General features: G+C 49.3%; 1 protein-coding gene across 1 annotated transcript; it reads right to left on the bottom strand.

The window, feature by feature from the left end:
* Positions 1–266: 266 nt before the first annotated feature.
* On the bottom strand, positions 267–22,720 carry LOC128945910 (pre-mRNA 3'-end-processing factor FIP1-like). Its single transcript, XM_054289816.1, has 16 exons — positions 22,623–22,720; positions 21,799–21,838; positions 18,865–18,949; positions 17,619–17,725; positions 16,856–16,914; positions 15,687–15,797; positions 13,149–13,279; positions 12,325–12,449; positions 11,265–11,370; positions 9,991–10,189; positions 9,138–9,164; positions 8,544–8,601; positions 8,024–8,079; positions 6,809–7,013; positions 4,581–4,739; positions 267–1,363 (listed from the first exon to the last, which is right to left on the bottom strand). Exons 1-16 carry the CDS (start codon positions 22,714–22,716, stop codon positions 1,231–1,233), a joined length of 1,695 nt encoding a protein of 564 aa, XP_054145791.1. The 5' UTR covers positions 22,717–22,720; the 3' UTR covers positions 267–1,230.
* Between the last annotated feature and the right edge of the window lie 4,942 nt (positions 22,721–27,662).

Below are 27,662 nucleotides of genomic sequence, written 5' to 3'. Positions count from 1 at the left end.
ACTTCCCAGCACACTCAAGACTTCCAAGATTACAATACCAAAAAATACAGAACATTATATTCAGAACCATATTATTTTAGGACAAATATTTCAGACAGTTTTAAATAACAAGTCAAAGGAAAATGAGACATTTGTGGACTCACATGAACAGAAGGGCGGGAACCTAATGACCAGACAGACAAAAACCCCTGAAAATTACTTCCCTTCTTCTTCCCACCCAGAAACATTTCTGTTGCCCCTTCCCCAACCAATACTAAATCCAAAGAAACTTTGGAATTTGACTAAATTTATTTTGGGATCTAAGGGAAAGGAATGCATTGGACAGGAGTGTTGGTGATACCCAAATAGAAACACCAGTCCCACGAGGGCAAACTGCTAACTGGGACTTGGTGTTCTCTACTGTACTCTAGGTTATTCAGTCAACTCTTAGTAAAAAAAGGAAATAAAATAGTTAAGTCAAAAGGAATTAAAGAGAAATTCATGCTCTTGCTGTGGATCTTCATTGATTCCCCACGCAGGGGTGTAACATGACAGAACTACCTCTGCAATGGATAAAAAACCAGTTTTGGAGTCTCTGCACACGCCGTGTGAACGCCCTCAGCAGCTTCTGGAAGCTGCCACATCCAGGCAGGCCCCTGTGCCCACCTGGAGCAGATCCTGCAGCTCCTCCTGGCACGCCCAGCTGGCCACGGAGAAATCAGAAGCTGATTTTGTAGCTATAGAGAAATTTCTTCAGGGATGAGACTTTTCACTACTGGACACCAGGCTCTAAGCTGGCTCCTGGATCTAAGTCACGCTGTTCTTTGGACAATAAATTCAAGTTGCACTTACTGTCCTAGTTCTCAAAAAGGAATGATGATGCCAAAAAGAACCAAGAACTATGACCTAATTGCATTAGTTTCAGCTGAAGCCATCTTCCATCAGAAACCATAGGATCTGATACACCAAAGTTCTCCCTAGGGACGTGGATGAGTAGAATAGCTCAGTGCTTTGTAACTAGTACTGCTGTATTGTCTTGTATCAAAAACAAACAAAAAAAGGAAGTTTAAGGGCACGTGCAGCCTCAGCTCCTGAAGCACTGCTGGCTGTGCCCCGGCTCGCCCAGTCAGCCTCTTCCCTTGGAAAAAAGTAAAAAATAATAATAAAAAAAAACCACCCCCCAAAGAAAACATCACCAATTCCATGCTGGTTCCACGGGAGAGTTGCTGCCGAGGGCTGTGGGGGCCTGGCTCACTCCTTGGTGTCCTGCTCCTCGCCCTCCTGGGCCCCGTCCTCACTGGCCTCCTTCTCCTCCTTGCTCCGCTTGTTCTTTTTGTGCTTGTGGCGCCGGTGGCTCTCGCCCTCCTCGCTCTCGTGCTGCTTCCTGAGAGGGAACAGGGGACAAAGGGACATCAGACACAGTCCTGCCACTGCAGGGACCAGTGATGGGCACAGGGGCTTTGATCCCCACCAATGGGAGCCACCTCTGCAGTGCCGAGGGCATGGCGGGGATTTTCGGGATGCATCAGCACTGCCACTGTCACAGACACTGCCACTGCCACACTGCCACTGCCACACTGCCACTGTCACTGTCACAGACACTGCCACACTGCCACACTCACTCACTGCCACTGTCACAGACACTGCCACTGCCACACTGCCACTGCCACACTGCCACTGTCACTGTCACAGACACTGCCACACTGCCACACTCAGACACTGCCACTGTCACACCCACTCACTGCCACTGTCACAGACACTGCCACTGTCACCCTGCCGCTGTAACACTCACTGCCACATTGCCACTGTCACACTGCCACTATCACGTACACTGCCACACTGCCACTGTCACACTGCCACTGTCACACACACACTGCCACTGTCACACTGCCACATTGCCACACTCTGCCACTGTCACAGACACTGCCAACTGTCTCACACACACACCCAGTCACTGTCACACTCGCACACTGCCACTGTCACACTGCCACTATCACGTACACTGCCACACTGCCACTGTCACACTGCCACTGTCACACACACACTGCCACTGTCACACTGCCACATTGCCACACTCTGCCACTGTCACACACACTGCCAACTGTCTCACACACACACCCAGTCACTGTCACACTCACACACACTCACTGCCACTGTCACACTGCCACATTGCCACACTCTGCCACTGTCACACACACTGCCACTGTCACACTCGCACACTACCACTGTCACACTGCCACTATCACAGACACTGCCACACTGCCACTGTCACACATGCAGTCACACTGCACAGCCATTCCTGGCAGTGTCCACAGGCAGCATCTTGCTGTTCTTCCCCTCCTGAGTGCGCTCCAGCAATTCTGACACAGCACCGAGGCTGAGGAGGAGGAGTCCTGAACCTGAGATGTGTTTGAAACTCTCACTCCTCTGAAGGTGTGTGGGAAATCCCTGCAGTAGGGGCAGCAAAGGGATCAGTGGAGTGAGAGAAATGTGGGTTCCCCATGGGAGGCAGATCCTGTTCCTGCTTCTGCTGACTCACACCTGACCTGGCTCTTCACTGGCTCTTTGGAACTCCCTTATCTCTCCCAGTTTCCCAGATGTGGGTGATAGCTGGGGATGTTTACCCAGGGTTTCTGTGATGTGGGAGCAATCCCAGGCACAAGAGGCTTGAGCAGGCTGTGCATGGCCTGAGCCTGTGCCCTGCCAGCTGCTCCATGCAGCCAACACAGCCCCAGAGCAGCTCTGCTCCCACCAGGAAAAGGGCAGAGCTGGTTTGGCCCCCCACAGGAGGAGATTTTCTGCTGCTTCTCTCACAGGTTCAAACCACAGGAGCTGACTGTGGTGTGAAGGTGGCAAAATTAAAGCACAGCCCAGAGTACAGGAACAAGTAGATAAATTTATCCCAGGATAAACTGTGACTGTGCAGGCACAGCCCCATGAGCAGGGACAGCATCAGGGGTGCAGACCAATTGTTAGCACAGCTGGAATTCCAGTTCAGCAGCAGACACTGAACTGGCTGAACCTGGCTGAAAAGCTCCTGGCTTCAAGTAATTTTCTGGCTGGTTTAATAAATGGTTTCACAGCCATTAAAGGCAAGAAAAATAGGGAAAAATAAAAGGTTGCTGCCTCTCCACAAAGCACCTTCAGCCACCTCGTGGTCGATGTGTCAGTGGTTTGTGCTGGGACACTGGCACTGTCCTTTGAAAGCAGCGTCAGTGATTTCCTGCAGACTGCTCAGTGTGCAGGAAGCTGGAAATGAATGAAACCCTTTCATCTGCAGTGCTCAAACAGCCTCAAACCTCAGTGTGCCTCAAGCAGGGAATACCAGAAGGTTTGGGTTGGAGGGGAACATGGGCTGGGATTCCTGCAGTGAGGTATCTACTCCAAGGTTTCAATTCTGAGGAGAGGAAGCTGAGAAATAACCCTAAAGCCAATGGCTTGTTTGTCTGATACCAGCTCAGCTTCCAGTTGCTCTGTGTTAAATTTTTATTATGGTCTTAGTCCTTCTTCCTATCATTTTGCTTCCAACCCTTTAGCAATCAGTCCTTCCTTGAAAACTTACTCATCTCCTTAAGGATAAAAACAGCCTTTTTACATAGGAGTTTTTCTGATACCAGCTTCAAAATAAGGATAATTACCTCCAGAGCTGACAGGAATTTCCCCTAAAACCAGGGAGTTGACACATCAAGAAAATAGAGCAAGAACAAGTCATTAATAAGATGTGAAGTGACACAGGACCTGAGCACAGAACCTGCCCCAGCCCAGAGAGCAGGGCTGCTGCTCTGCTGGGGACTGCTCTTCCAGGAAGATCATCTGCTGCAAATCCATTTTCTGCAGAAAAGCTGTGATTTCAGGACATGCTGCTCAGCCCCAGAACTTTCACCTTGGTGCAGACCATTACCCCCTCACTACCAGGCTCTGGGCAAGAGCTCTGCTCCTCCTGCTCAAGAAGCAATTTCTGAGTGTAGGCAGAAGGAAGTTCTCACAGAAGGAGTGACTGGGCATTGGAATGGGCTGCCCAGGGAGGTGGTGGAGTCACTGTCCCTGGAGATGTTTAAGGAAAGACTGGATGTGGCACTCAGTGCCAAGGGCTGGGTGACAAGGCAGTGCTGGGTCACAGACTGGACTCAATCTGTCTTTTCCAACCTGATTGATTCTGTGAGCTCTGCCCTGGTGCACAGGAGCAGCAGGACCAAAAGCTGAGGCTGCTGTCATGGCCTTGCACCTCCTTGGTGTGTGCTTTCATTAACATGGCAGCTCTGCTGGGAGGCTGAGCTCAGCTCAACCCCTCCTTCACCACTGAGCACAAACTCAACCCTGAGATCTCCTTTCCCCATCTCAGAGGTTCCTCCTGCCCACAGCTCTTGGACAGAGGGAGCAGGGATGAGCCAGGCTGCCATTCCACCCCAGAACAGGGATTGCCCACTGACCTGTGGGAGGATTTGTGTTTGCTGCCATTTTCCCCAGAACAGGGATTGCTCACTGACCTGCGGGAGGATTTGTGTTTGCTGCCATTTTCCCCAGAACAGGGACTGCTCACTGACCTGCAGGAGGATTTGTGTTTGCTGCCATTTTCCCCAGAACAGGGATTGCCCACTGACCTGCGGGAGGATTTGTGTTTGCTGCCGTCGTCCTTGTCGCGGTGGCGGCGCTCGCGGTGCCGCTCCTCGCGCTCGCGGCTGCGGTCGCGGCTGCGCCGGTAATCGCGCTCGAAGTCGTAGCTGCGCTCGCGGCTGTAGTAGCGGTACCGCTCGTCGTCACTGGGGGGACAAGGGACACGTGGGCACAGTGACACCGGGCAGGGATCAGGGGTGCTCCTGAACCACCGCACCAGGAGCACACACGAGCACGCAATGCTCCTCCATCGCTGCCTCCCTGCTGCTGCCCCTCAGCACAGACACCGCGATAATCTCCCATCCTTTGGTGGAACAAATCACATGCACTCATTTTGTGAGTTGTAATTGCTTTGTGTTTCAGCATGATAAACTTTGTCTGACTTCATACATTGCTATCTTATGCTGCATGCTGAACATGTTTGATTTGCCTTCTGATCTAACACTAGTAGGTCAGAGGAAGCTCTGAGCCTGCAGTTACTCTGCTATTCTGGGTGATTTTTTTGAAGCAAAAAGCACATCAGCATATGGGACTTTATCTTATTCACCTTCTTATTTTAAAACAGCATTAACTGCAATAAGGTATTATAAATCTTTTCATTTTCTGAGCTGCCCTTACTGGAAGCCTTCTTTCAGTGAGCCCCTCCCAAAGGGGCTGGTTCAGGAACTTTACTCTGGTTAGTTCTCATTATTTCTTTCTCTTTATACTATCTTGTTTCTACTTAGCTTCACAGTGTCTTTTCTCAGTTTTTCTTCACACACAGATCTCTGGGTGGCAGGTATCACATGTGACCTTCTACACATAAGCTTTAAGATCTCAGGTTCTGAACTGGCTTGATCAGGACTTTTCAATTTACACTTAAGGCAGAGAACAGTAATACCTAGAGCTTCTCACAAACTTCCCCATAAGCCTAGCTGTGAGTGCAGCTTTGTCTGCACCCCTCTACCTGCTCAAAGCACCTCATTCAGTCCCCAGGGGTGGGCAGGGTGTACCCCAAACTGAGACACATCCCACACTCCTCTCTACATCCCCCTGGTCACCTTCTGAAAGCCAAAATCCGAAGGGTTAACAGTGCCCCTGTGGGAACAATACTCAGGGCTTGGGAGAAAGGATATCACAGACATTGTTCTGACACTCCTGGAAACAAGCTGGACAAATAAATGTGCAGGATCAATCAGCTGGGAGTGCCCCAAAGGACTGCAGGGCCACTTGCCCTGCTTTGACCTGCACCAGGGTGCTCCACAGCAGCCAGAAATGCCTGCAATGTGCTCAGGAGTGCTGATCCCAGGCCTTGGCTCCAGCATGGACCAGGAAGTGGAGGAGTCTGAGCTCTTCCAATTTTAGCAAGTTTGTCTTCTGTTCTCTTCCTCCCCCCTCCCATCCACAGTACTCCAAAGTTTATAAAGGAAAAAAAAAAATTAGGAGCACACTGCCCTGTTTGCTCCCTCCCTGGGCTGGGAAGCTCCCCAGCAGGAAGTGCCCTGTGCCAGGAATGCACATTCTGATCATGTTTGGAATGATTATTGGCATTTCTGAGCCTGGAGCCTGCAAAACACCGACTATGCTGCTGACTGAACACCAAAGGGATGGGTTTGGGAAGTGTCTGCAGCCCAGCCTCCACCTCAGAAGAACACAGGGAGGCTCCAAGGCTCCTGATCTCTCCCAAGTGCTCCCAGCACTGCTGTCAGCTGAGGCCACAGCAGCTCCCACCAAGGTGGTCTCTGCAGTCTTGCTCCCATTTCCTGGCTGACTCCCAGGGAATGGCACTCCCAGCCCCACAGGAGAGCAGAGCAGGCTGTTTGTCCTTTGATCTGACAGTGACATTTAGAAGATAAGAAGCAGCAGCTCCTGCAGCCAGTGCTTCACACTGAGCTGTGAAACACTGAGTAAACACAGAGGGGCTATTTCATTGACTGGCCTCGTGGGAGAGCAAGAGGAACTGGTTCTGCTGGATTTAAACAAAAAATCCCAGACCCAGAGACAGGAAATCAGCCAGTGGCACAGCTCCCTGTCTGTGCTGCAGTTATTGACCCAAAGGAGCTCTTCCCCAGGCATTGCAGAGAATTCAGCTGGGGTCCTCTATACCTGCCCTGAGGTGGCCCAGGGCTGCCAGGAGCACAGGAAGGCAGCACTCACTTGTACTCACTGGTGGTGGGGGCAGCACTCACTCACTCACTCACTGGTTGCATTCACTGCAGGTGGGGGCAGCACTCACTTGTTGTATTCACTGGTGGTTGGGGTGCGGTCCCGGTCCCGCTCTCGCTCCCTGTCCCGCTCCCGGTCTCGCTCCCGCTCCCGGTCCCGCCTGGAGCCCGAGTACTCCCAGTGGCTGCTGCTGGAGCTGCTCGTGCCCTTGTCCACCGTGGTCACCCAGGGCGTGTGGGACGTGGAGATGGGAGGGTAGCTGATGAAACCTGAATCTGCAGCCAGAGAGCAGAGCCCTCCATCACCCAGAGCACGGCCAGCACCCCCTCTGTCCCTCCCTTCCCAAAGACCCCCCTGGCAGCAGAGCTGGATCCAAGGAGACCACGGCCCAGCTCCCTGCTGTCCTTCCCCTTCCTTCCCAGCAGTTTGCTAAGAACAGGCAACTCCTCCCTGGGGAAGGCCCAAGGCATTTACAGGCAGCACTGCACAGCCTCTGTCAGCTCTGGGCACCTGTACAAGGTCCCACCTCCCACCAGGTACTTTCTGCTCTAGGGTGGCACCTGGGGAGGGCCAGCAGTGAAGGATGTCACCAGAGCCACCAGCATTCCCCAGGCAGAGGTGGCCAGCTGCACTGGTGAGGTCATATCCCAAAGCAGGGCCACATGTGACAGCACTGCAGGCTCCTGTCCTTGGGAAGGGCTGGCACTGCCACTCCCCCAGCCCTGTCCTGCAGGGAGGCTTTGCTCTGCAGGGCTGCTTGTGCTCCCACTGCTCAGCACAGCCAGGAGCCACTCCTGGGCACTGCAGGACTGGGAGAGACCTGGGGCTGCACCAGGGAAGGAAATCCTGGCACTGCCTCTCCCATGGCTAAAGCACAGGAGATGGTGCCTGTAGCAAGGACAGGGTGAAGTGGGGAAGAGATTCAGAAACTCAGGGAGGAGATGCCAAGCTCAGTAGTTGTGGATGGTTGTGCTAATCCCTGAGGGCGGGGAAAAGGGAGAATATGAGTGAGGGTGAGCACATGTGTGTGCAAACAGGCAGGAGAACACACTGCTGAGGCACTGGGGAGGCTTCTCTGTGCTGGGGATCTGCCCTGGGTCACAAAATTGCCTCCCCACACCTGCCCAGCACTCAGAGCACACACCCAGCCTGTGCTCCTGACTGGGACCCTCTGGGGCACAGCAAGGCCTGGGGCTGGAGCAGCCATGGTGAGGGTCAGCCCCAGAAAGGCCTGGGCTGCCAAGAGCCAGGGGAGAGAGAGCAGCAGTGGATGTGTCCTGCTCACCTGCAGAGTTGTAGCCAAAGGGAGGTGGCTGCCTGTTGTTGTAGCTGGCTGGCTGCCTTTGGGAGAAAAAAGGGGGTGAGTTACTGACATCAGGGACCCCACAGCTCTGCCTGTGCTGCAGCTGTTTTTCCTGGAGATCTGTGGAGCATTCTTATGGGAATCCCACTACCAGAAATGCTCACAGGTTTTGCCACAGCTTCCAAACCTGCCCTAATCCCACTGCTTGCCCTGGGAAAGCACCACTGCTCACAAACTACCTGGAGCACCTTCAGAGAAAGCAGCTGCAGTAACAAATCATGCCATGAACTACTCCAGGCTTTACCTAGATTTTACTGGCTCCTTCCTGTGCCTTGAATATGCCAAATCCAGGTGAATGCACAGAGGATTCCTGACAGACTCTGCTCTCCCCCACCCCAACTCAACCATGCATCCCCAGCACGGATTTCGGACCTGTTCTCCTCCCCTCCTCCCTCCAGGGCAGCTGCTCCCATGCTGTGATCTTACCCAGGTGTGGTCTTACCCATCCAAGGTTGGGATGAGGAGAGCTGGTGGTGGTGCCAGAGGTGGTGGGAACAGCCCTAGACACACAAGGGTAAATCAGCAACAAGATTTTGCAGCTTCATGACTGCTGTTCCCAGTTAAAAACCATTAAAGCATCTTTTTACTCTAAACAAGGCCCTATTTTAAAAAGAATAATTTTCCTTCAGGATAGGATCTCCTCCCCAAATTCACACCCTAAAGCTCTGTTAGCTTTGTAGGGATATAGGAAGAAAAACAAAGCAAAAGCTACCTTCTATTTTGGCTTATAAATACTGAAAATAAGATTCATCAAGGAGTAGCAATTAACTCTTACAGCCCTAGGAAGGAAAAGTGGTCCTTGGGATGCAGACATGTTCCATTCTGATCAGACTATAACAATCAAGTTATTCTGACCTACAGATTTGTGTCAGAATGGAAGATAAGCAGCTCAGGTTCAATGCTCAGCTGGAGTTTATCAATCTTAAATTAGCTGCGCTCCAAACTGGTGCCATCCTATTTCATGTTACTTAGTCCAAATGCTCTGAACCTGTGTGACCAAAATTGCTGCTGTTAGTAAGAACAAGGTAACACCTACCTGGAATTGGACCTGGAGGTGGCAGGCCTGTGAAAATAAGCAGGGAAAACAAGTGAGGACAACAAGGAAAGCCACTCTGTACTTCATGGACTCTCTGTACCTCAAGCTAAACCTCAAAGCACAATTTTGAATAAATCTCACACAGGAGGAAACAGAGGAGGAGAAAAATTGGTGCTACTAAGCAGGAATTAGCCTATAAATGATATAATTTTCCAAACAATCTCTTTACCTTTATAATTTAAAATGTTGCTGGGGAACTCCTTTTCTGAGTGTGAACACAAACAATTGATTTGGTTTTCAGAACAACTGAAGGAGCTGGAGAGGAGAACCTGCTGCAGGTCCCACTCCAGTGTGTCCAACTTGATTTTGCCAAGCATTTCTAACTAAGGCAGCAGGAAAAGCTACCATGGAAAAGTTACTGGGGAAAAGAACCCTTGAGTGCTGCAGCAAATCCTCCTCAGGCAGGAGTCACTGCATGAAGTGCTCCTGGTGCTGCTCCAGGAGCAGGAGAAGCCCAGAGTGTGGCCCCTCACTTCAGCCTGGTGTATTTAAGACAAAATACAGAGAAACAGGAACCTGCTCCTTGACATTTATCAATAAAGCAAATGGATCAGTAGCACTGGAAGGTTCCCTGAGGGAAACAAAGCACAGAGGTTTTCCTTCAAGGACCAGCTGCCATTTTAAAGTATTCAGGGCAAATACAGAATAGGCTGATGGAGACTAAACAAAGGCTGGCCAGGGGTCAGGATCTGTTCCCTGAGTGCTCCCCCATCCCATGGCACTGAACCACTAAAGCTCTGATTTGCCCCAAGCCTGGGACATCCCAAGTGAGGTTCCATGAGTGAGCACGTACCTGGAGGATGCAGGGGAGGTGGAACAGAGGTCACTGGAGGAGGAGGGTGCAGGAAGTGAGGAGGAGGAGGCCCGGCCAGCGGGGGAGGCGGAGGCCCTGCTGGTGGAGCAAACGGCTGCTGCTGCGGAGGCTGCTGGGGCTGGGAGGGCTGCTGGGGCTGCTGGGGGGGCTGGGGCTTGCTGCCATGGTCTCCCAGCACCTTGGGGGCACAGGAATGAGAAGAGAGAGTTTTAATCCCTCTGCTCCTGCAGCAGGGCCCTCACAGTGCTGGCAGCATCACCACAACAGGACTGTGGCTGTGCCTGAACAGTGACCAAAACACAGAGGCACCACAGTGACCTGAAGTGCAGCTGGCAGTGCTTGTGAGGGGGAGGAACAACAAACAACCCTTTCCCAGCAAATTCTGTCTCTTAGGCAAACTCTTCTTGATGGCAAAAGCAGGGAAACTGACTACTAAAAAAACAAATGGACCACAAAACCATAGAGAAAAATCCAAGGAATTGGGCCTAGGAAGGGAAAGGTTCCATGTTTAGGTTTTTCTGGAAAGTTAGCAGAGTTGGCAGGAGGAAGGTGGTTAAGAGAAGGGGTTTGGCAGATGGTCCTCAGACCGTGCAGCTTCCTGCCTAGGAACCAACCAGAACATTATGGTCACACACTGGGCAGGCAAGCCCAGGACTGGGACCAGCTTTAAACCCAGGCTTCCATTTCTTAGAAGGGACAAGATCCAGTAACACAGGCCCAGGCTCAGTCTGAGGTGTGGGCTGCACCAACTGATTTGAGACTAAATGTTAAAGTACAGAGAAACACCAGCCCCTGGTACAAACCCTTCACTGCATACTTGAAGATTCCAGGCCCACAGTGGAAGGGAAGGGAATAACCCACAGAAGATTCCCAGGTACAAACCCTTCACTGCAGATTTGAAGATTCCAACCCCACAGTGGAAGGGAAGGAATAATCCACAGAAGAGATTCCCAGCTAAACATTCCTAGGAATACTTTGGGAGGGCTAATGATGAAAGAACTCAGGCCTTACCATTCCAAAGGGAAGATTGGTCTTTAAAGGACAAATCTGACTCCTAGCAAGACCAAGCTTTTAACCCAGAAATTAACTGAGCCTGCAGAGGCAACGATCCATGCACACACCTCAACAGGGTCCATGCAGTACCCGCTGCTCTGCAGGTATGAGCTGGGAGGTCAGGAGCACACAGACATCTGCCCAGGGCTCACCAGAGGTGCAGTACAATCAGCAATTTGTCAAGGTTTGCAGGGTTTTACCTGGATGGGGTTCTCCTCCGAGGCGTGCTTGTCCCGGCGTCTCCCTTCCACCCTGCGGATTGTGCCTGCCTGGCCCCCGATCACATCAATGGTCCCCCCCAGCTTCCTGGGACAAAGCACAGGCACCTTGTCAGCCTCAGAAGCACCACAAGGAGCAATGTTCCCTGCTGTCAGCACATTTCTTTCATGCTTTCTTTCCCACCAGGGAAACATCTCTCAAATGGGGATGAGAAGCCAAGGAGAAGCCCATTTGCACTCCTGAACAGTTTCCCTCTGAGCAGGGGTGGGTTTGGGCTCTCTGAGCACCCAGAAATGTCACCCAAAGCACCACCACAAATAGGTATAAAAACAGGGATTACACACCGGGACAGAAATGCTCCCAAAATGCTCAAATCCAACAGACTGAGCAGAGCTTTAATGCTCATCCTTGAGGCACAGAGCTGGTTCCCAGGCAAGGGGTAAAGTTGGGATGCAGGGCTGCTTTCTGCAAGGCAGGTGTGCAAAAGCTGTTTTGTGAATGGAGCAACAGAAACACCCTGAGCCCAAAGCTCTGGCTCGGCTGGGGTGTTCTTCTGAAGCTTCTGATAAAACCCCATTGATCTCCTAAGGGCCAAGTGGTTTCCCCAGCAGAGGCTGCCCCTCAGAATGACTCAGTTGTTTTACCACACATCCAGCAGCGTCGCACACAGGCTCAGGAACCAACAGCTCCTCTTATCCTCTGCCAAACTCGTAATCCACTTCCACTTGAGGAGGCAAAGATTAACATCGTGGGAGGAGGAATAAGCCAAGCAAGCACAAGCAATGTCAGCAGTGTGAGCCCTCAAAGCTGAGGAGTTTGCCTGGCTCCTTCCACTCCCAGAGATGTGTCCCATCAGCTGGGATCCAGTGCCAAGGAGGGGGGAATGGACAGGCAGGGGTTGCACTGCTGGAGGTGACACTGACTGAGTGACCACAGCAGCTTCCTGCCAAGCTTAAAAGCTTCTCTTTGAGGCTTGAGGAGACTCAGATGTGGCCCAGGTGGTTCTCAGGTGCCCCCATGAAACACAGGCTCCTCTCTTACCTGTTGGGAGGAGGCCCAGCCTTCATTCGTCCTCCCACCAGAGCTAAGAAGTCTGTTTTGAACTCTGTTTTGATGATGTTGCTTTCCACTTCTTTTTCAGCATTTCCTGTTCTTCCCTGCTGAACCTATGGAAGGAAATAGATAACATATGGTGTTGTGGCCTTCTTTCAACTGAATGGAGCACCAGAGATTAACCCTCAGCAAAAAGAAAAGGAACAATCACAGCAATCTATTCTTCAGTCAAGGCACAGCCATTTGTGTGAGTTAATGGCCATTCCACCCTCAGCCTGCTGCCCACTGTCTCCCACCAGAAGCTCTGATATGAGTTTATTAAACTCATATCATTTTCCATGGAGTCACTAAGTCCAAGCTGGAACGAGCAATACTTGTACTGACAATTTGGCTGAAGTTCTGATGGCCACCATGCACTCCTGCAAGGCTGATGGCCAAGGCAGTCTGCAAACACAAAAGGCAGCCACACCACTGCAGCAGGCTCCAGCAGTAGGCAGAACAACCCTGGGGGCTCAGCTCCCCTCCCTGCACTTCCCTCATCCAGAGGGCTTTCCAAGTTAACTGGAAATTCACTCCAGTCTTGCTGCTGTAGTGGTTCAAACTTGCCAAGCTGATGGAACTATTCCTTCAACACAGAAAAGAATTCCAACAAAGATTTACTCTTTAAAGATTCATTTTTGGATTTCTGCTTGCTGGAAGCACACAGAACAGTTCAGAACTGAGGTATCTCCTGCTCTTACACCCTCATCTCTGTGACTACAAACACAATCCCAGTTTTCCTGGAGCCAGGACAGGAGTCACACATCACCCACCGTGATCTTGTTCTCGGCGCTGATGGGAGGAGCAGGGTCCAGCCCCAGCTGAAGCCGCCGCTGCTTTTCACAATAAGCTTTCCATGTTTCTTCATTGAATCCATAATTAAAGTAATCAGAAAGATCAGCACCTGGCAGAGGGAGCAGGAGTTAGCACAGAGGTTCTGCACATTTGCACTCTCAAGCTGTCCTTTAACTGCTCATATAAAGGGTTAGGGCAACAAAAATTTTCCAGAGAGCCCCTGTGCCTTCCCCTGTCAGCTGTGGCTGCCCCAGAGGAGACAGTGGCTGCACCTTGGGTGGGAGGGGAACATGGCCTGAGCAGCAGGGGGACCCCTGGGACACACAGGACAGCAGTGGGACCCACTGGGACACCCAGGACAGCAGTGGGACACACAGGACAGCAGGGAGACCCCCTTGGGACATGCAGAACAGCAGTGGGATCCCCTGGGACACACAGGACAGCTGTGGGACACACAGGACAGCAGTGGGACCCTCTTGGACACACAGGATAGGTGTGGGATCCCCCAGGACACACAGGACAGGAGAGGGACCCCCTGGGACACACAGGACAACAGTGGGACCCACTGGCCTCCACAGGCCATTGGGAGCTCCCTGCAATCACTTATTCACCATTTCTTCCACCAGTTGAGTGCTGGGCACAGCACAGGAGTGCCAGTTCCAGCCCCCACCACAAAAATGGGGTGGAGCCACAGAACTTTTTTCCTGGCAGAACTAAGCCCACACATTCCCCTCCTGACCATCACTGTCGTTGCTGTTGTGAGAGGAGATTCTGGGGCTCACCCATTTCGTGAGAGGCAGCTAAAGTGGAAGGTTTTTACTGATGCATCCCAGACTACACAAGTAATTACAGCTCAGTCACAACCCTAATTAGCCGCCCCAGAGTGTTATCTCCCACTGCCAGCCTCCTGTGCAATGTGCTAATTCAGCACATGCACTTCTGAATAACAGAGGTGACCACAAACTGCTTGCCAAGAAACCTGAGGTGCAGGGGGGCAATCCCAGGTGCAAGAATTACAGAAGCACCCTCCCACCTCCCAGCACTACAAAGCACCTCCTGCCCTGCTGAGGTGTCCCTCAAACATCCCCCACATAAAGATATTCCTACACAAAGCAACTCCAAAACAAAGAGCTGCTACAAGAGCGAGGCAAAACTCTGCCCAAGCTGAGCTTGGTTAAAGTGTGAGGTCTGAGCAGTGAGGCTTATCTCCTGGGCTGGCCACTCTTCCTGCTGCACCACCCAAACATGCAAACTGCATCCACACCGACTCAGCAACACAACATTTACTTGTGGATTTTATCAGCTTCTAGTTCAGACCTCTATCAGCTCTTCCACACAGGATTTCTCCTTCCACTCCCTCACTCAAAGACATACCAAGCTGCTGAACAATTAACTGTAAAGGATATAAACTTGAAAGGCTGTTGAGTAATGAGCTACTTGCTATCTAAAATAAACTTACAGACCACACAGCTCTGCAGAAATCTTCCCTCTATTGCATTCCAACACTGTTTTAGGGCCAGCTGGCTCTACTCTGGTCCAGGGATGTCAGCATGGCCACAACCATGTCCAGCTTTAGCTTTGAACTTCACTGCATTCTTTCTAACTCATTTTCTTCCCATTCCCCTCTGTCTCACTTCGAATCAAGGAGAAATCCCTGCAGAAGAAAAGCTTCAGTTCCATTCTGCCTGCACTATCTGCAGGGTGTTTCAGTGCTGGTTTGGTACCTGGCCATGCCCATGGAGCTTTCAGCACTGGAGTGGGCAGGAGGTACCCAGAGCACAGCACAGGCAACCTCAGGAAAGCTCTACTTACTCAGCACAGCAATAGTGCTGAAAGATAAATCAAATACAGGGGCTGGCAGGGAGAATAATGATGGCTGAGAAAAGGCAAGTGGACTTTTTGTTTCAGTTGACATTTCATCAGAGCACATTTTATGAGAGTAGCACAGCAAAAATTTGGATGTCTAGTTCCTCCAATTACTTCTGTATCAGAAGAAAAATAGCAGCTGATTTGCAGCATCCTACAGCTGTAAGAGGAGAAATCTCCTTCATATAAATAAATGTGGGCAGCCCCAAATGAGGAGGGACCATAGGGACAACTCTGGGCTTGGCCTGGGGACACAGAAAAAGCTCCTGCACAGGAAAAGGAAAACAAATATCAACAGCCAAATCCTGACCCACTCAGCTGCCTTTAAGGCCAAACATTATTGGATTGGTATCAGTGCAATGTTCTCAGGAAGCAGGGAATTAATAAAATAGACCATTAAAAAAAATAGCTGTTCCCTTTAGGGAAGTTCAATTACTAGAATAAATGCAGCCCAATTTAACATAGCCATGGCTTGTTCAATCAGTAAATGCCATGGACTGTCTAGCCAGGCAGCAGAGACTGAGCAACACACATTGTTCCAGCTTCCCTGCTCCCTGGCAACAACAAATGGACAGAAATTACATGTGGAAATCAAGAGACACAACCAGAACTGCAGAAAATATTTCCCACAAGGAACTGTGAGGCCTCACCTGGTTTCCTCCACGGTTTGTCTTCAAATGAATCCAAATCCACTTCTATCACAGGCAATCCATTTATATTCCCTGCGGCATCCAAGTCAATACCTTTGGGCTGCAACTTGGCTTTGGGGAGAGAGGGACTGTTACAACTTTTATTGCAATGCCTTTAATCCACTCATTTGCTCAGCAAATTATTGCAGCAAAAACAAAGCACTGCAGTGAATTAATCACCGGGTTTACAGCACGCAGGTAACCACAATCAGCTTTTTAATAAAAAGGACTCCAGTCACTCCATAAACAAACAGGGTGTGCAGCACCTGCAGCTGAACAGCAGAGAAGCAAATTCAACCCAGATTGGTACTACAGGCAGAGTAAATCATTAGGACATGCATGAAATTTACCCCAAATGAAAATAAAATGAAATTATTTCTCTCCCCAGGCAAAGTACCTATTTTGCCCTCCCAAGACAGACACATTTTCTCATAACAAGAGACTTTCTCAGGATCACTCTTTAGCAGACTAACAGGAGTTTGCAAAAATCTTTCAGGTACAGAACCTACAAGGGGAATTTGTTCTTATTTTCTCAATCAGAAGAGAATTCATTTGGATAAAGCAATTAGTCCAAGGGACAGATGAAGCCCATGAAAGGACAGTCTCACACATGTGGAAGGACAGAATCCCAGACTCAATTTACAGTAGAAAATAAACTGAATTGGTGGTGGAAACTAAACTAAATTAAACTGGTGTGGAAAATTTCAGCAGCCAAATAAGCACAGCTGTTACTCAAGGTCAGAGTTTGTTTCTTTTAGCATCTCACACTGCAAGTGGCTCAAGACACTGAGTTCCAGTCCTTCTCCACAGCTGCAATGCTCAGCCCCAGTGCAACAATATATTTTAGAAATATTCTGGGGTTTTACTATAAAACTATCAATCAATACATTTTTTCCTAATTTAATTAGAATTACAATCACCTTGCTCAGTGATGGGTAATTAAATCACTCCATTGCCTCCTGTCCCCTCACCCTATGCTAGAGGCACTGATATTTAGGAAATGCACTTCCTATTGCTGGTTTACACTAATTCTGTATTCTTTTAAACAGAGCAAAATTTGCAGCTGCTGCAGCTGTCAATGCCAGGTAGGTGAAATACTGGAAAAGTGAAGATAAAAATAACAGCAGTACCTGAAGCTGATGCTCCATAGCCTCTACCCGTTTTTAAGTTTAGATTCATAGGAGTTCCCCTATTGGAAAAGAATCACTAAGTTGGCATTTGAACAAATTACTTGGCTAAAGATTCTCATGCAAAATATATTCAAGCCCTGACACCCTTCAGGAGATGCTTTAGTTCACCTGGGTTTGCTATTCAGAGTCATCCATCAGAGTGAAACCACCTCTACAACAAGAGAAGGAAATTATCCATAAAGTGGAAAAATTAGAATATGCAGCAAAGCACAGGTAAGTCATTTGTGTAAGAGTAAGGCTGCTAGCAGCAAGCAAAATGCTCTCTCATTATTTTTATTCAATGCACATTAGGCAGAGTTGTAGAAAGTATAATTTCCTGCTTCTCAAATCCAGCCTTGCCATTTCTCAGCCATAAAAAATCAGACAGCTGGAAATTAGTAAATTCACAGTTTATGCAAATTTTTAGCAGTACAGATTTGGTTCTGGAAGTTTTCACAGATGAGTTAAACAGAACTTCCCACCTTTGATTCTGCCCCAGGGAGCCAAGGAATTAGTAAGTTAATTTCCCAGCAGATGGATTATCATTCCCATTTTACAGATGGATTCTCCAGCAAGCAATTGCAGGGCAGAGCTGTCCCTCAGCTCCTGAGCCCTTGGTGGTGTTGTGGCCACTGTTCCCAGCAGCCAGAGCAGCTCTCAGCCCATCCCTTTCCATGCCCCATGCTGGATCCCAGCCCCAAAGCCCATCCCCAGCAGTACCCACATGTAGGACGGCGCTCCCGTTTTGATGTTGCCGATTGTGACCTTCACATCATCGTCATCGCTGTCACTGTCACTGTCATCCTCATCATCCTCACCACTGGGGAGGGCCTGCAACAGCACAGGCACACAGCAGCTCATCAGTACACACAACTTGAGAATTCTCCAGCACAGCCAAATCTCAGGAAGCTTCCTGAATAGCCTTCAACAACAAAGGGCAGCTCCCACAGAGAAACTCCCCTGTCCTTTGAAGATTTGGCCCTACATAAAATTTGGGGTGATATTTGGGAACCTGGGGAAGGTTTAGCTCAGTTCTAAGAATTTCACCATGTCCCTCAGTTCTTTTTGAGAGTTGGGGCTTTTCTGACAGACCTCCTTCACAAGGGCCATGGTCAAAGTACACAACCACAAATGAAAACCACCAAAATACATTCACCAGGTTTCACCTAAGAACCTCAAGGCAAATATTCTCTCACCACAACTTCTGTGGTAGGGAGCTGCTGAGGAGTTTGGTTTGGCTGATTTAGCACAATCAGACCCCAAGTCACTTCACTTTAGAGATTTGACTCCAGTGCAACTCCAGTGCTGGGCACAAAAGTAAGAGAATAGAAAAAGAAATCTTCCACATATCCAGCAAGTGCAGTTTTGTGAGAAGCACGAGCTGAATTAGCACCTCACTCCACATGAGGAAGGCATCCCTCACCCTCCCTCCTTTTCCACAGCACGTGGGTCTGTCAGAACCCTGCATGAACCCTCTAGATGTGGCAGAAAACAAACCCATCAAAGAGTCCAGGAGAGGAGGGTGGGGAGAAGCAACCCTCCTCCTCCTCTTTCAGCACTGAGGCACCAGATTGTGTTCTCAGAGGTCTGAGCCTGAACCAAAACTGATTCCCAGCATCTTGGGCTTTCTATCCCAATGTTTGCCATATTTTACAGGTCCTTGAGAAATCGCACTGAATACTGAGCTGGAACACATCATGTTCTGCTTTTCCTACCAGACTGCAGCATCAGAGACCCTGATCTGCCTCCTGAGAGGGAATGAGCAGAGCCTGCACCAGGGTTCCCTCCCCAGCACTGGAGGCAGGATGACAAGACAAGGCTGTTTCTGGACCTGCTTTGGGCATGGCTGGCAGCACACCAGGGATCTCTGCACCCCCTGCTTGTCCCCAGGAGTGCTGGGAAGCACAGACATCCCCAGGCACAGGGGACACTGAGAAGCACAGACATCCCCAGGCACAGGGAACACCTACGTGCTGGGCCACGTCTCTGTCCTCGCTGTTGACGGGCCGGCTCTCCTGGGGAGCGTCCTGCAGAGGGTGAGCAGACTCTGGGTGCCTGCAGGAGGGGACAGAGGAAACAAAGTGACCATGACACACAAGAGAAAGTGAACAAGCACAGCCCAGAGAGTCACTGCAATGAATTCTAAAGTCTTTGCCCAGGTGACTTTCACACAGTGCTTTATTCTTCTGGTGTGCTTGTTCTGCTGGCATTGGCTCAACTACCTGACAAAAAAATGCATCCTCCTGGCTTGGCTTTGCTTTTGCTGGGAAGAATCAGTGTCACACATCCAGAGAGCACCTGACAGCACTCAACAGCTCAGTGGCAGCTGGCTCAGCTCGGATTTGGCAAAACCACAACTGATAAGAATAAGACCATAATAAGCAAAATTTCACCTCCTCCTTAAGGATGCTAATAATTACACATGCATTTAGTCAGCAGCAAAGGCATCTGTCCCAGAGAAATTAAAGAAAGAGTGATTTTGATGTTTCTACAAATAGTTTACAGTAAGTAGTTAAAATTCCAAAAGGAAAAGTTATGGGAAAAATTATGCACCTGTTCTTCTCACTCATTACAAATTAGACCTGATGAAACAATGGTCAGGTTTGGATTTAACTCCAGTTTACGAGTTTTTGCAAATGTTAACATTGTTTATGGCACTGGCCAAGCAAGAAAATGGAAATGATGTACACATACTAGAAAAGAGTGTGCCAAGTGTTACAGAACTGAAATACAGAGAGCTCATCTGTCTCTAATGTCACAGGTAGAGCTCAGCAGAAATTCAAAATAATTTTTGAGTTTTTTTTCAAGAGAGACAATCAGAACAGCCCAAGCCAAAGAAACCCAACTCTCCACCAGTGCTTTGTGGAGCTGTTGCTATTAATTTAAAATCCCACACTGGACAACAAACATCCATAGGATTGTTTTCAAAAATGAACAGGCAACATCTCACAGAATCCAAACACTGGTCACATCAAAGCCACTTCAGTGACATGAGACAGCACACAAGAAAGGCAAAATAACACAACTCAACTGTTACTGAGTGTAAAACAAAGAACAAACACTGAGCATAACTGAAGCCCCACTTTGGGGAAGTCCCATACACAAAGAAATTCATCAGGCCAAGATCAAAAAGAGGGCTGAAGGTTGGGCAGCTGACCAAGCACAGGTGCCAGGGGTGCCAAGTTCCTATGGGACACCTGCACACACTGGCAGCTATAAAAGGCAGCCAGGATATCAGAGGGAAAATCAGCCCCCAGGTATTTCCATGCTGCAGACACAGGCTGGGACATGAGGACCGAAGCAGGGACTGCAGAAAATCTCTCTGATGGATTCAAGAACTTTTTGCCCAATCCAAGGAAGTCAGCATTGACCTCCAGCCTGAATCTCCTTAAAACTCTGAGATTCTGTGTTCAGGAGGAATGACAGGTGTTACCTTCAGCTTCAAGTCACATGAAGCATCTGTGGGTGTGCATTAAAATGTATGAACTGGAGTTCAGAGAGACACCTGGGAACCAGGAGCCTTCCCTAACCTCTCTCCTTCCCAGGAATGAAGCAGCTGACAGGTCCCCAACATTGGCTGGGCACAGAAAAACGTGGCAGAGATTTCACCTGCCCAGAATGCCAACAGAATGCTGGGCACTGCTGGCAGCACAGCATCCTGCTGGCCTCTACCACATCCCTTAGGCTGGGGAATGTCAGTGATGCTGCATCCCAAACTCTGCAGATTTCTGCTCCCTGGCTGGGACAAACACTCCAGACAAGCCAGCAGAGCATCCCTGGAGCTGCAGCTGCTGACAGCAGAGCTAACAAAGAGTCATTTTTCTTAAAACATCCCACAGCTCTTCATTTAGGTAGATTCTCATTGGGCAATGAAGAAATATGGGGGAAAAAAGTAAAAAGAGGGGAAAAAAAAGGACAGCCAGTATGGCCACTAATGTTCCTTCTCCCTACATTTTGCAGTTATTGGGGACAGTTGCTAGAAATTCAGATTTTCAGTCCTGCTTGTAAAATAAAATTACATTCAGATGAACGTGACAAGGAACAGCAGATTTATGTAAAGCAGCTGTACATTTCTGTCTAAAAGTTGTTCCTCCTCACAAAGCTCATTTGATGTTTTTAGGTAACAATTTACCATGTCTTTCACCACTTGCTTATTTGAACAAGCTTTCATATTCCTTGAGCACAGAAGGAGGACAGCACCTGTAACAACCTCAGCATTCCAAACACAACCTACAATGACAATAAACCCCAAACTGAACTTTGGAAGGGGCTGAACACACACAAGCCCAGTGAAAACCAAACCTTCTGAAAAATGTTACATTTAAAATGGCAAACAGGTAAAACTGTGCTGAGACCAAGCTCTGCTGGTGCAAAACACACAGCTACAAATGGAGAGAGAATACAACCCAGGACAGACACAGAAAGCCAAACTGATGCTTGGTTTTACCTCCAAGTCTTACCCCCACCACTTGACAGATCTCACAGAATGTGCTGGTTTGAGCAGCTCAAGATTTTAACCCAAGCTCAAGGTTTTGACCATTCCCAGACTAAAGCACAGGCCAGTTTTACCAAGGCCAACCTAGCACAAAGCCAGTCCTCAGGGCATCATTCTTCCCAGGGAATTAAACTGGAAGAGATCTGGTTTGAAACTAATTGCTGAGAGAAAAAAAGGGCTAAAAGTTAGCTCTAAATCAAACCAGTCCACTCATCCAGTTCAGCCTCCACATCCATAAATGCCTGCCACCCCCATAGGGGCAGCTGGGGATGATCCCATGGGATGGGGAAAGGACAGGCTGCTGTTCCTGGCAACAGCACTGCTCCAAAGCCCTCACCAAGCTCTGCTCAACAAGGCTCAATCTTTACACCATGTATTGTTATAGTGAATAAACAGCCTCAGGACTCACCCAGAAATTGGTCCATCTTCTTGCTTACCAGTGGTGTCATCTGCAAAAACAACAGTAAGAACAAAGGAATTATTCAAGTGAAAGGAAAAAAGCTAAATTCAGGCACAAAAGGCATCACAGGTACAGAAATACCCAGCAGTGCCAAGACAAGTCCAACACTCTCTTTTCAACAAAGTTCAACCAGAAATGGAACAACTAAAAATCAACCCAACCCAACAAACACCATCCATCTGCAGAGGTGATGTCTCACACCAAACCAAATCCAAAATGTATATCCTAACTCTCAGAGAACAGAGCCAACTATCAGATAGGAACTGAAGTCACCTATCAAGGTCTTTATATAGAATTTTAACGTTAAGGGAAGAAGCAACATAAAAGCATTCATGTGCAAAGCCTATGGGGAGGACAAAGACGTTTCAATAAAGTCCTGTGGTTTATACCGGCCACATCCCAGCCCCGTTAGCCATGGGTTTCACAAGGTTTGGGTGATTAGCGAACTCAAACTCTTAACAAAGCATCTCGTTAACCGCCCTGCACCAGTGTTATTGATAAAAGGACAGTAACACACCGCCACCCGCCCACAAGAGCCGCTCAAGCGCTCCTGAGGGGAGGCCGGGGGCGGACGCGGGTTCCTCTCCGGGCCCGGGGGCAGAGGTCGGTCCGTCTGAGGGGGCCCAGAGAGAGATGCCCGTCCCTCCATCCTTCCCTCCCTCCCTCCTTCCGCGGGGCCGCCCCCGGTCCCGCACGGCCCCGCAGCCGGGGGCGGCCCTGAGGCGGGGCCGGGCCCGCTGCCGGCCGGGCCCCGCGCTGCCCGCGGTACCTACCCCCGTACAGCCAGTGCTCCTCGTCCTCCTCCGCCTCCAGCGGCGCCGCGCCCGACACGGCGCTGGCGGCCGGCGGCTCCAGCTCGGTGGCCATGGCGGCCGCGGGGCTGCGGGGAGCGGCGGCGGGAGGAGGAGGAGGAGGAGCGGCGGCCCCGCTCGGCTCCCGCCGGGCCCGGGCGCGGCGCTCGGGCGGGGGTTCGGCGGCCGCGCTACGGCGCCGCCATTGCTCCTTCTATGGCGGGAGGGGGGGCGAGACCCCCGGCGTGGGCGCGCAGGGCCCCTGAGCCGCCCGCCCCGCGCTGCCGGGCCCTAGAGCCGCCCGCGGTGCTCCGCCGGGCCCTAGAGCCGCCCGAGCGACCCGCAGGGCCCTAGTGCCGCCGGCCGCACGGAGCCGCACTGCCGGCCCCGCCGGGCCCTACCGCCGCCCTCAGAGCCCCGCCGGGCCCCGGCGCCGCTCGCCCGCCAAGCCCGCCCCGCCAACCCTACGCGCGCATGCGCGGTGGGAGAGCGCGGCCCTGCCCGCGGAGCGCTCCGCTGAGGGGATTGGGGGCTCTCGGCCCTCGCCGCGGGTCTCGCCGCGCTGAGGCGGCGCGGAAAGGAACGCAGAGCCCGAACGGCTGCTGTGGCGCCTCCCGCTCGGAGCTGCCCGGGAAGGACGGAGGAGTCCCGCAGGATTGCCGAGGAGGCACCGGGAAGCACTGAACGCCGCTGGGTGTCACGGCTGTCAGCGCAGCTGCCGGCTCCCGAGCCGCTGCGGACACACTCGGGTCTGTCTGGGTGCGGTTTCACCTCCCAGGTCCGGCCGTGCAGCTCCTCGGTGAACGCTGAACTTTAGCGCCTGGAGATGCAGCGCCTAAGGCTCCTTCTGCCGCTCCACCGGGGAGCTCCTGTCTGAGCATCCCCCTCCCCTCTCCCAGAGCCCTTACCTCCATCAGCATCACAGGGAAACTTAGAGCAAGCTGATTTTCAGCACTAATTCTCACAAAAACCATAGAGAATCCTGAAGCAAGTTACCTTTTCCATGCACTAAACAGCTGCAGAAAAATCCCAGATTAAAGTGTTCCCCTGCAGTTCCGGTGGGGCTGAGGCGCATTCCTGCTCCTTGTGCCCTGCTGGACCCTACACTGGGAATGTTGAATGAATACTCACCGTAGGAACTGGAATGGGACATCCAAAAATCACCAGGAACTGATGAGACTCCTGGTTATACCAGTGAGATCCCTGGTTATACTGAGGAACACAGGTTAACTCTGCAGAGGTGGGAAAGTGCTGCTCACCACCAGGCCTCAGCAGTGCCTTTCCATTTTCCACTCTTTTCCATTTACAGCAAAACCCAGAATTCCTTTTGCTGCTCTGTTCAGACACTTCACGGTCAAAAATGTCCAAGGAGATCATTGTAGAATGTAGTTTTCAATTACCCCTCCAGGCTTGCACACCATATAATTTACAGTAAATACACATCAGTCATCACCTTTTGATTAATATTTGCCTTTTAATTTTAAATTCTTATTAGTCTGAGAGCTACTGTAATTCCTCTTTCCAATTTTATTACCTATCCCATGTTGCACTGTTGTGAAAAAGTGTTTCTTTTCTAGCGAAAATCTCAGGTTATATTTATCACTGAATACAAAAATACAAACCTAGTTCCTGCAGAAATTTTAATTTACTGCTCAAGGAAGGCTACTATAGATAACATAAAGACTGTGAAATAAAATGTGAATATATTGGAAAGATCATTACCTAAACACATTCAGTGATTAGGGAAAATGTAGAATTCAGCAGGTTAGCCCAGACCCAAATCCGCTGTTTGCATGTTTATAAAATAACCAGATGTAAATCAACCAAGTCCAGGTAGATTCCATCTCCCAGAAAAACCACAACAAGGAAATTACTGATTCAGTCAGATGTAGAAATAACAGAAATATTTAAAGCAGGTCAGGGACTAAGTAAGTAAAAGGGCATTTAGAAAATCATAAGCAAAATTCAGGCATCTATCTGGGAACGAATCTTTTTAGTAAACTCATTTGTGTTAATTTTGCAGACTGAATCAGCCTGTGACAAACACTTCTCACAGGAAGACCGGGAGCACAAATAAAAGGAGAATTGGAGGGCTGGGAGGACACAGTAATGGAAATATTGAGAGATTCACCAGCACAAAGTGTCAGATGCTGAGTCTGGACTGATGAGTGTCTGCAGGGAACTTGTATAAACTACAAGTGGCTGAAGAGAAACAGCCCCAGATTTATCACAGAACAGCCATGGATCAGAAATGCAATACAGCCACTAAGGAGACAAATGTGACCCTTTAAATTTCATGGATCACATTCTTTTCACACAAGAGAGGGAACTATCAACACTGAAATAAATACCTGGTGCCTTCTTGGCCATGAGCCACTTACTGGAATATTGTTCCTGGTCACTCCTATTCAAGGAAAATTAATTCAAATAAATGCAAGCAGGATGAACAGAAACAGAACTCTGCTTTTGAGAGGAGGCAAACATTTAATTTGGTCTAAGAAATGAAGGGTTGAAGTCTCTCCAAGCTTCACTAAAAAAATAAACTCAGCTAGAACAGTTCAAGTAATGACAGACACAGCATTATAAATACACTGGCACAGACAGCACAGCAAGCTGCTGCACCAACAGGTCTGAGACTGCCTTCCACAGAGGCAGGGCCAAATCCCCAATATCCTCAGCACAGGCCTTTGCTGCTCAGTCTGGGCAATTACATCTCCTAAAGCCCCCAGGGATTAACTCCTGACTCAGCCCCTCATCCTCCTTCTGGCTGAACACCCCAGAAACATTCCCTACTTTCTCAGCCAACATCCAGGATCAGCTCCATGCTCCAGCAGCCCTGGCTTTGCCCAGAGCCACTTCCAACACAAACATTGCACGTGCCCCTTTCAGGAATGCGTGCTTTCCCCTCAGGGATGAGCCAAAGGCTTTAGTTTGCAGTCCCGCTGTCACAGCTCCAAAGGCAGGCTGCTCACACACACAGAGGGCTGCTGTGCTGGGCACAAACCCCTCTGGGAGCCAGGATCTGTTCACCCTCACTCCCTGTCCCTGCTCAGGCTGGCTCCCTGGCAGGTGGGAGAAAACCTCTCTGCTTTTGGAGGGGAATGCTGCAGGGAGAGATTCCTTCCTCCCTTACCAGGGAGGGTCTGTGAGCCCAGCAGAAAATAATGGAATTGTTAAAGCTGGCAAAGACTTTGCAGATCACCAGTGCAACCATCAACCAGCAGCACCACCCTGGTCACCACTAAACCACGTCCTCCAGGGCCACATCCACATTTTCCAACACTTCCAGGGATGGGGACTCCACCACTGTCCTGGCAGGAAGGTGGATCACCAGGAAAATCAGATTGATGATCATTCTGCAGTTCTCATCTTTGGAAATCCCTCCTGTGCTTTCCAAGCCTTGTTTGAATGAGCCAAGGCCCTGGCCTGGCTGTGTCAGGTGTCTCATTTAGACACCAGCACTGCTGCCATCCCACTAAAACACCTCTACAGGGAAAGACACAGAAAATTTCAGGTTTTTTTTTCCATAAACACATTGCACTACTCAAGGTTTTCATCTCTGAATTTAATTAAAGAAAAATGTCTCAAAGTGATGAAGCATGTCTGACTTCCAGCTTCTTTCAATGGCACAAGCCAGTGCAGTAAATTATAGAAAGCAAGCTCAGTTAGAATTTTATTTTCATTTAAAATAAAAAATAGAGAGAAAACTCTCCAGACGTGAGGTCCTGTTAAAAAAGTGGCTGTTCACTTGTAAACAGAATAAAAGTGTTAAGAACACAGTTTCATACAGCTTAAACAAAACCACTTTTCAGAAGCAATACAAGTATGTTACAACACTGTAAGAACACCAAAAGCAGAAAACAAAAGAATGGCAGAAGAATCACTAACATTGCTTACTAAAGTGATAAATAATTGATGGTGAATGTTAATAGCTGGACATTTTTATTGCTCCAATGGTAGTGTGTTGACAAGAAAATGTAGTAAACTGTCAGTGGGACAATAATAAACATCAATTTATGGTTTTGCATATGGAGTTTTGTACCTATCAAGAAGAGCTTAGGAACTTTTTTTTTGTATTTATCAAAACCACACCAGATTTAATAAATTTTTTTCTCTGTTTAAAAGTCACCCATTTACAACCTAACCCACACTCCCTAAAGTTGGGTGTGCATGTTTGAACACTTGTGTGTTCCACCTCTGGGAAAACACCTTTGGGCAGGTGGGGAATCACTGAGGAGGAGCTTTGATGCTCTGCCAGAGTTCTGCACTCCTTCAGTACTCTCCAGATCCTAAACTTTCTAGATACAAACCCAAAGATTGCCTGGATAAAATCTAGGAACAAAATTAGTGTCAACATGTTGATGTGAAGAAATAAACACTGATTTGGTAGACAGTAGCTGCTTTTAGAAATCTGCTGCAAACTCCCACTCCTGAGAGGGACCAGTGAATTCCCTTTTCTCCTTCTCTGCACAATGGTGTTGGAACCAGCCAAGGCACTTTCTTTACCACTTCCACTCACTCTGCTGACTTTCATCTGTTACATGGCTACAAATTCTGACAGATACCCTCCATGAACACTTCACCAACTCATGCTGATCATTTACTGTCAAAAATGAGATTTCCAGTCCTGGGAGACAGAATTACCTGTGATGTTTTGGCATTAAAGGCCAGGCCAAGCAAAAAGAACCTGTGTAGAGTTCACAGCAGTACTGCCAGCTGCCCTCACCTTCCAGTGAGCTGTGAATCCTGTGTCTTTCACATGCAAATGTAATACTGCTGCTGGTTTTGCATTTTAATGCAAATTTATCTACTCATTAAAACATGGAGCTTACTGTAAATGACAGGTTTGGCTCTGGTTCTTTATGTTATGGCCACATAATTAAATGTCAATTAAAACACAAAGACAAGACCCATTCATGGTTTCAAGACTGCACAAGTAATAATTAAGGACAAATTAAAATGTATAGGATTTATGTATTTAAAATGTAAACTTTACAAATTAATATCATGTGCTTAAGTGTT

The sequence above is a fragment of the Melozone crissalis genome, unplaced genomic scaffold (assembly GCF_028551555.1).
Source record: "Melozone crissalis strain CALT ecotype California unplaced genomic scaffold, PUWL_Pcris_2 ptg000068l_1, whole genome shotgun sequence".
NCBI classification, from domain to species: Eukaryota; Metazoa; Chordata; class Aves; order Passeriformes; family Passerellidae; genus Melozone; species Melozone crissalis.
Note: the sequence above shows the minus strand (reverse complement) of the source record. Positions and strands in the feature narration are given on the sequence as shown.